The sequence below is a fragment of the Pelecanus crispus genome, chromosome 5 (genome assembly GCF_030463565.1).
Source record: "Pelecanus crispus isolate bPelCri1 chromosome 5, bPelCri1.pri, whole genome shotgun sequence".
In the NCBI taxonomy this organism is placed as follows: Eukaryota; Metazoa; Chordata; class Aves; order Pelecaniformes; family Pelecanidae; genus Pelecanus; species Pelecanus crispus.
In genome coordinates, this window is record NC_134647.1 from 2,428,943 (window position 1) to 2,442,022 (window position 13,080).

A 13,080-nucleotide genomic window follows, 5' to 3' on the forward strand; every position below is an offset into this window, starting at 1 on the left:
GGTAGGCGGCGAGGCCCGGAGCTGCGGCCGGCTGAGGATGGGGATCCTCTTCACCAGGATATGGAGGCTGTTCAACCATCAGGGTGAGGGCGCGGGCGGCGGGAGGAGGGGGAGGCGGCGGGCCACGGACGTGGCCGGGCGCTGAGGGGCCGGGCCGGGCCGGGCCTGAGGGCCATCCCCCCTCGGTTCCTCGCCGCTTCCCAAATCGCTCCGGGGGTCTGGGCTGGCCAGGAGGTGGGTGCCGGCCCTTGGAAACCGGCTTCGGCCACCGGGGCTGAGGGGCGAGGTGGCGGCGTCCCCCCAGCCCCGGCCGGGAGGTTGGGGGGGAGGGGGACGGACGACGACGAGCCGCGGCCGGAAAAGTTGGGGGGGGGGGGCTTAAATTTTTTTTTTGTTTTCCCCTCTCCTCTGAGTCACTCTTCCAGCTCGTTTGCCGGAAGGTGGATGTTAACATTGTGTTAACACAAGGCTGTGTTGCCTTGTAGCGTGTAGTCTCACCTCCTCATCTGCGGAGTTCGCTTTCCTGAATGTCTTGAGCGAGCAGCCTGGACGGCTGGCAGCACTGCTCCTCTCTGGAGTAAACGTTATTTACACCTGCGGATTTGCAAAACGCCTGTCTCCTCACAGCAAGGCTTTAATGAGAGCTGTGCCTTTAACTGCAAAACGCATGCTGCTCCTACCCTGCCTATAAACTCCTTTAAATACCATTTTGAGTGGACTTCAGTACGCTTCCACGTGCCTGCTGATCGTCCCAACTACTAACACTCGGTGCAAATCCAACAACGTATTTTTGTCTTGTAGCCTCCAGCCCCACCTCAGATCTTCCGTTCCAACCGATTTCCTAGCATCCACTATGCTGGCAACATCCCACCAGAAACAAAAGTTCCTAGTTATGTGGGGTCAGGTAAGCAGATATTTTTACAATATTGTGCAGTTATGCAAAGTTATTAAAACTGGAATTTATATTTGATGGTATCGAAGACAACTCTGCAAAACCACACAATATTGGTAAAATGAAAACCGAGAAACCCCACTTACCTGACCCCGATCCCCTCCCTCTCCCCTCTGTGATAAATCGATGCAAGTGTTTGCTGACAGAAGGAATTGATCTCCGGTTGTCTGAAGCTTGGGCAGACTTATGGTGGCTTTTTGTTGCCCTGTGGACTACTGGGGAGGCGGGGGAAGAAAGCCCCTTCTCACAAAGCTTTTACTTGCCTGAATAGTCCCGTTGAAGCCAAGGTTATTTGTGCAAGTAGAAGTTGTGTAATATAGCTGAGAGCAGGCAGCGCTCGCTCGTCCTGGAAATCATAAATTTGAATGTGCTTGTCAACACCAGCTGTAGAATTCAAATCCAATTTTGTGATGTATAGGAAGGAAGGTGCTAAATAGAAACAATAATTGATTCTGGCATTGAGCTCCAAAATGTGTTCGCATATGTGTCAGGGTAGTTTTGTGTAGCACTCATTGGTTCATCTAAAACTAAATTGGGTGAATGCGTACTGTAAAATATTCGTAGGCAAATCTGTTCTCCAGGTTCCAAACTTGCTGAAAGGAAAAGAGGACACTGAGGGAGACAGGCGGATCGCCCTGCTTACAGCGCAAATCAGCGTCGTTGTGGCTTTTAACGACTCTCTGCAAAGAGATTAAGATGTTGCAGGCCACAATAAAAGGATGGCGTTGGAAATGAGCATTTAACATGTGTAAACGTGTGTTCTGGAGAGCTGCTGTAGTTGGGGAGAATAGAGAGCGGAGCCTGTTGCGATCTGCAAAAATGTGTAGAAGCTTGGGAAAGGATTCCAGCGTGAGAGTGCTCTAGCAGTTTAGAGAAGGAAAAAATCCGCATGTAATCTCTCCGAAATTGTTCCTGTAGGTGTGCAGACGGGGAAAAATCAGACAGTCACTTACCTGCTCAGAACAGTACATGGGTTTGTACACCTCCACAGACAAATGAACTTTCAGGTGCGGCCCGCGAAATGCGGCACCTGAAGTTTGGCAGTGTTTGCTTAGGAAATCGGTCAAAAATGCAATGCTAACCTTGTTTCATAACCCAGTTGTTACCGTGATAGCAAAGTTAACTATGTGATTTACTAGTGATATTTTTATTTCAGAGCACAAAGTAATCATTGTTGGTCTGGATAACGCAGGGAAAACGACCATTCTTTATCAATTGTAAGTATGAACTGCAGGTGATGTTTCACATGTTTCAAGATGTGCGTTGTATATATTACTCTAACTCATTGTCGCTGCTTTCCCCATTAGTTTTTACTTTGAGAGCTTTGCGCTGAAGATTACTGAACATTGCAGGTGGCAGTGGGGCAAAGCGTGTGTTTAGCATTTGGAAAGGTCTGTATTTTGCCTGATACATGAATAAGGTTTTGTTTGAAGCTTTTATTTATCAGATTACATTGCTATTACCACTTAATCACAACTGCCTTTGGTGTCACCGTGTAGGCTGTTTGCCAACTCCATAAAATATGGTTATATTGAGGGTTAGCCACAGGACAACGCTGCTAAACTGATCCAGGCCGCAGCATGTAAATACTAAACAAATTGTTCTGTGAGTAGCAAAGCAGCGAAGCCTGACCTCTCCCTGCCGCGACTCGCGTCCTGCGTACCAAGATGTACTTCCATGTCGTTTTTGGTAGGGGATGAAGGAGGAAGGCTGAGCGCTGGCTGAACCCAGGACAGCACAGCTCTGCGGCTGGTGGCAGCCCATGCTGTCGTGCAGCTTCTGCCTTTAATAGTGGCATTGACTTGTGTTTGTCTTGCCTTAACCTTGCTACTGGTTTACACGAAACTTGTATGAGCTTCGTATCTCTGGTCCTCAGCTGCATTTTGATAAAAGGGTACAAATTTGTCCGCAGACTCAGAAGCTTCTAGGTGGGACAGGCGACTCAAGGTCTGTTTATAATAGAAACACATTTGCGATTTCTCACATGAAGTAGCCTGGTATTAGGAATTGTTCCTGAGTCAGTATCAGAAATAATTTCCTGTTAAGTGATATGGCCGTACTGGTCCAATCCTACACTTAAAATAGGCTTTCTTAAAATGTTTGGGTTTTGTCAAATTGTGATCTGTTTTTGCCTTTCTGAAACGTGAAACTCATGCAGCGTTTCCAGCCACTTAGGCCCTAGCACGCTCCGCAGAGAAAGTGAAAAGATGAAGGTGGCTGTCGTTATTTAAATTGGGAGTGAGAGATTCTAAAAAGCATGAATAGAATGAAGAATATTTTTTTAAGACTAGTAGCTGCTGCAGCTGAGGACCGTCCTCGGTGCATTTTAATGCTGCCTGTGTCTTTCCACTTCCTCCACAGATGTCTCATGATTCTTCTCATCTTCCTATTTCTGCAGTCTCAGCGTTTTCCCTTTTGTACAGTGGGTCTCTAGATGGCTCCTTTCCCTTTATACTTGTTTTGGTTCCACAGGACTTCCCCTTCTCTCTTCTTGTATTCCCCTTCCTGTTTGCCGCTTTGACAGAGCTCTGTCTGAGTACTGTCCTCTGTTCCTCCTGCCTGACTTCTCCTTAAACCCAACCTCCATCTGAGCATATCCCATTTTTTCTCTTACTGTTTCTTCATGGCAGATAGGTGTTCTGAGCATGAATTAATACGTTTACCTCTTTTCATAAGAGACGGGCAGAGATAACTAGCAGGACAGCTAGTGTTGGTTAATGCAGTGGCTGTTACTTCGATGTCGTGGAGGGTCACAGCAGGTGTTGGAGCGCTGATTCTTCTAACAGATCGCAGCAGCTCCACAGCCACTTCATTTTTTCCCCGCTCTTGTACTTGGATCTCCTCCCTCCCCACAGATAGCAGTAGGATCTTGTGATCAGGTGTGTAGAAATGGCATTAAGCTTCATGCTTACCTTGTTTCAGCGGGGAGGAGGGAAAAGATCCACCTATCATATTGCAAACTGCGAGATGCCGACAGCTTGAATGTGAAAGGCTGCAGGTTCAGCCGAGGAAAGGGGCGTCATGATACGTCTCTTCCAAGCATTGAGAGAACTCCGCTAAACCCCTTTTTTTTAAATATGAAATCAACCACAGGCATCTTCTTACATCATTGTTATCCTTAATTTGATTTTACGGTTCTTTCTTGTAATCCTTCTCTTTCCCTTATATAGTTGCCTTCAAATGTGTGTGGTGAGAAGGTTCCTTGCTACATGCTGCTAAGACATTGGGTAGCTGGGATTCCTTTTCAGAACATCGGACCATCCCTTTATCTCCTCTGTTCCCTGTATCCTCTTCAAGAAATATCCAGCACTGTTACAAGTCTCAAATTGGTGTCACTGTAACTAAAAGCTCTGCTAAAGCTTCAAAAAATGTTCATACAAAATGAAAAAATATATCAAGATTATCAGAAGAAAAAATAAGTCCTTTGAAAATGGTTGACATTTTCCTTGAAGCTACTTTTAAATTTTTGCATATCCCATACAATAGAGTTTAAATATTGTGACCTGTAGGAGTATCCAGAGTACACATTCGGTTATCACTATTGATGATGTGAAACTGGTCGTCTTAATGACAAAGTTGCACTCAGTATCTCCTAAAGTATCTCAATATTTTTGGAATATTTAGTGTCTGCATTTGTCTCCAAAAAGTGGTGTTATTGGACTATGCTGAAGGGAGAGCGAAGAAAGTTTGGACATAAAGTAACTGAATTGTGAAGAAAGTCCACTCTTAGTGGCCTGTACTGGAAGGAGGGCCAGATGTAGTGTGTTTGGTGGAGCTGGATGATGAGTTGTTGTTTTTCTGCAACCTTGGAAATCTTGTGGCTTAACCACATTCTTGAAGCAAAACAACAGCTCTCTCCTAAGTGTGCCAAAATCAGCCTGGAAAAAGAAAAGCTGACTGCTTAAAACAGGTTCTGAAGCAAATACTGTCTCAGCTGTATGATTTAATTAATTCTAATATAGTTGGGTTCATGAATGCTCTCTCAGCTTTATAATTCGATTGTTATATATTTCACTGAGTTCTGTTTTATTGCTATTTTTATTTATTGTTATTTTAATTTTTACTCACCCTCTGCTGTCAAACCTTGTGTCTATTTGCTGCATAAGGAGCATTTGCTAAAATTCCCCCGCTAAGCTTTCTACCTTGGAATAACCATCACGTTTAGTTCTTACAGAAGTAGGTCGATCTGGAGTCCTAAGATGCTCAATTAATGCAGGTAACCAGCCAGTTTTTGCAGTTTCTCACCACGTCGCTCTCTTCCCTCTGCAGCTCCATGAATGAAGTGGTACATACCTCACCCACCATAGGCAGTAACGTGGAAGAGATCGTGGTGAACAACACGCGCTTTCTGATGTGGGATATCGGAGGGCAGGAGTCTCTTCGGTCTTCGTGGAACACCTACTATACAAACACTGAGGTGAGAACGAGCGCCTTGCTGGAAGACTTGGTGTAGCTATTGCTGGTGAAGGGAACGCAGCGTACCTGTGATCTGTCCCAGAGGGGAACGCAGCGTACCTGCGATCTGTCCCAGAAGGGAACGCATTAACTGTGCTTTAAATTTACCGTAGCTACTGCAGGGGACTCCCGTTTTGATTTTTGAAGTCTCCTCAGCAAGCTGCTGTACGACTCCCTTTTACATTTCTTACGTTAAGATACGTAATACGGAGTTGCAATTAAAACCAACTTGCTTGTAAGGATTGTATGTCTGGGGATCTGCGGCCGTAGGGCGGGTGCTCAGTTTGTCTTGGTATTGCAGATCCCTGTGTTTGTGGGTCTCCTCTGTGGGCCGTGACTGCTCTGTCTCTGTAGCAGCTACTCTAAAACCTACGTAACCCCTCAGGAGTAAGACTGAAAGCCCAAAAGTTTTCCTCCAAGACTCTGGCAGCTGTCTTGCAACTTCCCGTGATCAATTTACTTATGGACCCCCAAGAATTTTAAGAACTCTTTAGTGATGAAGTTGCAGCGCATCTACTGAACTGGATTAAAATAATGATTTAAGTCAAGGTTTCCTACGTGTTAACAATTGTGGTTTTAAAAAAAAATATTTCTTTTTTTTTAATAATAATTAACTTTGTTCTCCTGTGCTTGCTTCCCTATAAGATGCTATAATCTGTATCTGTGTGTTTGCTCTTGAAGTATGGAGCTTATGGGTTTTTTTAAATCCCTTACAAATAATCTATTTGCCTGATAGTATTTGAAGTAGAGGGAGAAAGCTGGTACAGTTTAGCTTTTTAAGGCTGCAACAAATTATTTGAGGGATCTGTGTGCTACCTCACTTACGCTAAGCAAAGAAACAGATCTGGGATTACAGAGAAACACTTGTTTTCAATATAAATTTTGCACATGAAATTGGCAAATGGAAAGACAGAAGATGTGTCAGAGCTACTTTTGTATACAAACCACGGCCTAAGTTGTAAACCGTACCAGCACTGCGGGTAATCACACTCTGGCTGGGAGAAGCGTACTGGGAATAGGATGATATCTGATAATCCAGCTGACTGTCTGGATAATGTGATGGGAACAGTAGTCTGTTCTGCTGACAAGTGTGTGGGCAGAAAGATAGAGTTTGTTCTCTAACTAATAACTTTTCACTTTTTAAAGTTTGTGATAGTCGTTGTGGACAGCACAGACAGAGAGAGAATTTCTGTGACTAAAGAAGAGCTGTATAAAATGTTAGCACATGAGGTGAGTAGACCCTATGTTTCCTTTGTTTTAATATTTATTGTGGGTAAGATCTGGGTGACACATGTTAAGAGGAGCAGATTTGCGTGCTCTTTGTGGAAGTTCTCACTTGTGCCTGCGAGCTGGAGACGGACGAGAATGGAGAGGCCTCTCCAGTGGAGCCCAAGGCAAACATTAACAGTGACATTCTCCCAGCTGCAGGTAGTACTGTATCAGAGCTGTCTTGCTCCTGCTAGAGGCTCTGTCTTTTGTGAAGCTCGCAAGAAAGCTGTAAATTAATACCACGTTACTGAAGGGGACTCCCACAAAAGTAGCTTTTCGACTTCTGAGTGCTTCAGTGAAACAGAAGTTCGGACCTATAATTGACTTTTGTGGGTTTTATACTTCAATCCATGTTAATCTCTGAATGAGATCGTTTTAAAAAAACATTGTTTTTTCTCCAACAACTTAACTACTCTTTTTGATAGCTTCATGGTTGTTTGATGTTTTCTGTTTCCACAGTGAAACAGATACAGCCTTAATAATATGTCTTACAGCAACCAGCTATAAAACTGAAGAAATGTACTGCCTATGGCTACAGTAGCCGTCATTCTATTTGTACTTGGAATTACAGAATGAGAGTATAATTTGCTAACTTGTAAAGACCCTCTTTAAAATTGAGCCCTGTGTCAGGTCTAAAACTGAGCTACCTGGGCGTGATCCAGAAATACTGAACAGACCCGTAAGCCCAGGAGCACCTATTGCATGACCTGAATGTCGCAAAGACTTTAATTTGTCTATGCAGTGCAGCAGGACCGGAGCCCTGATTTTTACTGAAGACGTGTTTATGTGAGCTTGACTGCTGCTGGGACTCGTAAGACAAGTTTAATGCAAACTGGATCAGTTGAGATGACACTGAGGACACTGAGCTCCCAAATTTAAGTGTCAGAATACAGAGATGTGCATAAAATTGGTGGCATTACATCCCAAAATATTACATCTATCTTTAAACTATAGTCGCTGTTTAGTAGATGACTGCAGGGACGGCAAGGACTGCCTATGTATTTCCTTCAAGTCATCATGGTAATCTAAAGTATGTGAGAAAAAACAAGTGCTTTGCCTAGTGTCTTGAATTCCTAATTTTTGGTATTGAAATTAAAATTGTGCTTACTCTAATCAAATAAATTCTAATAAAGTAGGTCTGGCTCACTTGGTTGTAGTGGAGTGTTAAATGTGGCGTGGGGGGACTGCTGCTGTTGGGTCTGCTGCATAATTAGAATTTCAGAGATGGACTCTTCAGTCCATTGCAGTTGCTAAACAAAATTTGCATCTTCTGTTTCGTAATCTATAAAGGAAGATGCAGAAGTTGTTAACGAACTGAATTTTAAATGAGGGAAGTCTGGAACTCCAGTCAGCGTGAATGCCCTTGCTTCGTGTTGGGAGACTATTTCTGGGCAATGAAAGCACCCATCTAACAGTAAATGTGCCTGCTGTTTTACAACAGGATATTTTCAGTGTATTCTGCTAACTCTCCAGATGCTATGACGTTTGAAGAGAGCAACAATAGGTATAAGCTGAAATGAAAGGCAGATATTTAGAATAGCTTTTCCTTGCAGTCCTTGAAAATCTTTTACTTCTGCTAATCAGTTCAATTGAGTTTTTGTTAAGGCAAAATTGAGTTGCTCAGGTCAGTTCCAACTATTTTCTGGACCAGTAGATCCTTTGGGAGTGAATTTTACTGCTTGTAAAAAATTAGTGTGCCTGATAGGCATTTAAGTGAATGAGTTGTCTTGGCTTCCTGGGAAGACCTTTTTACTTTCGGAGGGACAGATTTTCAATAATACATGCCTGTACCAGTGTAATTCCAAGCAGCTTGAGATAAAATAAGCTTGCCCCTGGAGTAGCTGTTCTCTAAGCTGTTAGTACTGATGTTTTAAATATTGCATGGGCACTATAAAGAAGTTTATTGCAATGTGCTTGTTCATGGAGGTGTCCATCCTTTGATTCTAAAGTAGCGTAAGTGATGATTTTCTACAAATTCGGTGTATCCTCTAAATAAAATATTACTGCAGCTTGCTTTACGCTGTCAGTGGCAGTCTTAATGCTTCCTAACGGGTGGGATTTCCCTCGCGGAGGGCTGCCGCGCAGGCGCAGCATACTTCTGGCTCTGGCGAGCCACGGTGCCAGGCTGGGTGCCGGCACGCACGCTGCTGGCGCTTCCTGCAGTCAGGCTCGGCAAGGTTTTACCAGTGCTTAAAAAGTTCTGGTGGGGTAACCCACCGTTGCCCCGCGTAAGAACTGCTGCACGGTCTACTAACTTGATGCTGAAATCCATCTTTACAGTATGGTACCACATAAAAGTCTGGTGTGTATATACAAAAGCCAGGCTGAGGAGAACGCGGTGGTTGGTTTGGATACGCAGGCAGGAGCGTCCTGCAAGGGCAGGGTTAAACGGGAGGCCTCCACCGTTAGAGGTGCACGGCGTTATTGCAGCTGCACACGTAGGGAGATGCAGGGTGCCTCTGATCCTCACGGAGCACAACGAAATACCGTCGGTGGTTTTACAGATCATCCTAGGCGAAAATAGGATGTCTGGTTGGCTGGATCAAAGGATTTTCAGAAGTTACGTGTCAATCAGCCTGCAGCGTTTTATAGTTTAGTGGTTGGGTTTTATTTTTCGCTAGGGCTTAAGGTTCTCTACTTTGGTATCACATCTTTTGCTTCCGAGCAATTTGCTGATTTGTAATCATCATCTTTTTTTCTTCTTTCTCCCTAGGACTTAAAAAAAGCTGGTTTGCTGATCTTTGCTAACAAGCAAGATGTTAAAGAGTGTATGACAGTAGCTGAAATATCTCAGTTTCTGAAACTGACTTCAATTAAGGATCACCAGTGGCACATTCAGGCATGCTGTGCTCTAACTGGAGAGGGGTAAGAGTTATTCTTGTCTGTAGGAGGGGGAATCTTGAATTATTTTGGTATTTTTGTTGTGCTGTTTGGTTTTAACACGCATTCCTCCCCTGTCAATAATTACCTTAAAGATTTTGGGGCTCAGAACATACTGACTTAGAATCAGTGTGATCTGAAAACCCAACTTTCGTATCAAATCTGCAGTCTCGCCTCACAGTGATAAAACTATATGATTTGGGCCTAATGAGGGCAGGGGTGGGAACGACCTAAAATCTGTTCTGGTTTATTAAGAACAATCATAATTAGAGAGAACTTCAGTGTACGTCTTGAAGTGCTGGGATCTGAAGTCTCTCGCCCATAGATTGTGTAAGAAGATCTAGGAAATACTGCGCTGGGAGTGAATTGTTTCTGGAAATGATTCCTTCAGTCAGAATTACAGAGTTCTTGGGAAGAATTTAAATTGGTACGATGGAATTATCTTTGACGTTATCCTGAGAAGTGCAGGTATTCCTTAAAAATTGTCTCTTTTGTTTACAGACTGTGCCAAGGACTCGAATGGATGATGTCAAGACTTAAGATCAGATGATTTTTAATGACCTCTTTGCACAGACATTGCTTAAAAAGAGCTGTACCCATGATTACTTTCACAGTGGCAGAATTAATGGGTTAGATGTATTTATACTGAACTGATTTCAACTTTATTTTCTACATAGATGCACACACACGTACGTGTATATAAATTAAGACCACTCAGCAAAAAGAAAGATGCGGTTGATGGCTTCAGTTTGGTTTCCTGTTTGTTTTCCTCTGAGGATGCGTTTAAAAGCTGTGATCAACCTTCTTTTCAAGATACAGCCACTCAGAACAGTCCAGTGTTGAGCGTGGTGAAGATGAAGTGAGAGGAAGGAGCTTTTAATTTTGAGTTTTATTATTCCGTTGTAGTCCTCTCTAGTTGAAGATGTTGGCTTCATTATTCCAGTAAATTAGCAAGCAAATCAATGGCATAGATACCAACTTTCCAGTATTTTTAAGGTTACCGATGTTACAAACGCAAAAATATTTTCATGTATGTGTACTGTACATATTTGTGTATATTTATACCTCAATTTTAGGTTAATTGCAATCTGTTCAGACCAGTGTGTAAAGCGGAATCAGTACGTTGACAGTAGTACTAATATTTGACATCGCCAACGTGTCACAACTTCTTTTCCTTTGTTATCTGTATGGCTGTAAGGTCCATCAGACAGTTGGCTTACCACGACTTTATAAAGCAAACTCTCTCAAGACCATTGCTTGTTTCTCACATGATTTTTCAGTTAGGGAGGATGCCATAACGGATCGGGGCGTACAGATCGAGCTTCAAATTACAGTGTCGACAAACAGTAAAAATTTGCCAAAGAGTTGAAAATGAAACGGATTTTCTTTTTTTCTTGTAGTCATCGTTGGATTAGGTGATTCCAAAAAGTGCATGTCATGCTGTCCTATGGAACTGCTTTCCTTTTCCTGCTGTACCGTTCATTTATGATTCTAGTAGAAGTACCTTTAGCTGTCATAAAGGGAAAAATGTCGTAATTTTTTTTTCTTAACCAAAGAAGAAAAGTATGTTTAGAAATCCCACTGGAATCTTAACAAAACAAGTCATACTCTGCATTAAGTGTTTTTCAGAGGAAGGCACACTTCTCTTGGATAACGTAAAATGTATATTTATCTATATGCAATGGATGGAACTGGGCTGGGGAAGGGGAACAAAACAGATTATACTACTTGAAGAGCTGTAAGTGACCCCTTGATCATGTTCCCACAGAAGTTCCAGGGCAGTACTTCTTGAAAATATAACTCCCTTGCATGCTCCCCAGGTGAGTTATGAAGAAGCATCAGAACACTATGTGGTTACCTTTTTTTACTGTAGTACCTGATGGGCTGGATGTCCCATACAGGAGTTGTTCAGAGTTACCGTTTTAAAGGATCCAGGCTTTTCAGCGGGGGTGGCAGTTGGATGGTTTGAAACGTCGTCAGTATTGTGAAAGCGTACGTAGCCTTCGTCGTAGGCTTTTACGTTGGAGATGTATGTTTGGAAGTATAGCAAAATGAAATAAAACTTCGTTTAAAATGTCCTTCCCTTTCTGAGCTCAGACACCTGGTAAGGATGGAAAAGACATTTTAAAGAAAAAGCTTAGTTTGAACTTTTTAAGGTGCTTATCTTTGGTTATGGGATAATCTAGTCAGCGCACCTGCCTTCCCACTGGCCTGCTGCTCTGGGGCTCACGTTGTGAATTTGCGGGGAAAAGAAGGGAGGCAACTTCAAAAGTCTGTATTTAACAAAGGCAGGTAAAGAATTTAACTTTTTAATATATTTTTGGTATCTCTTTATGATGCTCACTGGCTAGGGAATCTGCCGTCTTTGTTAATTTTAATGTGTACATGCATATATTTATAGTGCATGCACATAGATATTGGTATTTAACTGGTGTATTGCAAAATGTATAAATGTTTGAAGAAATAACAATTTAATGCAAAGACTCTCAGTTTATCTGACAGTATCTTCAAGAAACGAGCTCTGTGCACACTTGCGTATGAAATGGAATTGTACGTTTTCTAGTCTTAAAAAAGAAAAAGCAGACTTGCTTATAAACCTAAGTGTTCGGGTTTTGAGTCTTACGTCTTCCCTTTCATCCCTTTAAAATATTTGGCTTTAGTATTGTTAAATCTGAATCTGCACAGGCTGTGTGTGTTGGTTTTTTGTTTGTTTTTAAGAAAATGAGTTGTTCCTGTTAACGAAAGAAAAATCATGGAGAGTATTCTAATACCTGCTGCTTGCTGAAATGTGCTGCTTACTCCTTCGCTTCAATTTGTAGGACTTCGTACGTCCGTATAATGAAAGTGTGGTGTCTTTTTCCAGGTATGGCTTACATTGCAACCAGACATGTTTACACATAAGGAAACTTACGTTTACTCTTTTTTTCCCTCTCATTTATCCCGGCCACTTCCACTTTCTGTGGCCTCTAAGATACCGCGTGGTCATTTCATCTTTGTTTCACAAGTGGCAACAGACCCTTGTAGGGAGTTGGAAATAACCGCACGCGTGAAGGCTGCCTGTTAAACCAGTATCTTTTGTGCCCTAAAGAGTAAATCCTTGTCCGTGTGTTGGGCGGTGCGCAATCCAGCCTTAACCCTGCTACAAAAAAGGTGTGTGTCGTGTCACGTGTAACGATGAGTCCTTTTTTCTATGTATTTTGTCATCCCCTAGTATTTTAGAGGGCAGATGTGCTCTTCAGTAGCAAGAATTTGGTGGTGGCCAGCGGTTCCTGACGCATCGCCTGCCTGTAGCATTCTTGACTGGGCCTTAGGAGTCAAAGACACGCCTTCGGTTTAAGCTCTGGATTTGCAGTCTCTAAGAGTGATGGATTTTGTCTGTAGTAGCTGGGAAGCTCTTTGTCACCCTGTTGTAAACAGAGGTGACGATTGCAAATTCTCACCTCGCGTGGTCGGTGTGATGGCGCTTTCAGCGCAGCAAAGCGTAGCCGAAGCGCGGTAGCGTCATCCAGGTGTTGCCGTGGAAG

General features: G+C 43.0%; 1 protein-coding gene across 2 annotated transcripts; it reads left to right on the top strand.

The window, feature by feature from the left end:
* On the top strand, positions 1–10,948 carry ARL5A (ARF like GTPase 5A). Of its 2 annotated transcripts, XM_075711418.1 has the most exons (7): positions 38–83; positions 802–904; positions 2,109–2,169; positions 5,222–5,369; positions 6,554–6,637; positions 9,390–9,541; positions 10,058–10,948. In XM_075711418.1, exons 4-7 carry the CDS (start codon positions 5,226–5,228, stop codon positions 10,104–10,106), a joined length of 429 nt encoding a protein of 142 aa, XP_075567533.1. In that variant the 5' UTR covers positions 38–83; positions 802–904; positions 2,109–2,169; positions 5,222–5,225; the 3' UTR covers positions 10,107–10,948. The 2 variants fall into 2 exon arrangements, with proteins under 2 accessions (XP_075567532.1, XP_075567533.1); XM_075711417.1 differs by lacking the exon at positions 802–904 and having other exon boundaries at positions 1–83.
* Positions 10,949–13,080: the final 2,132 nt, after the last annotated feature.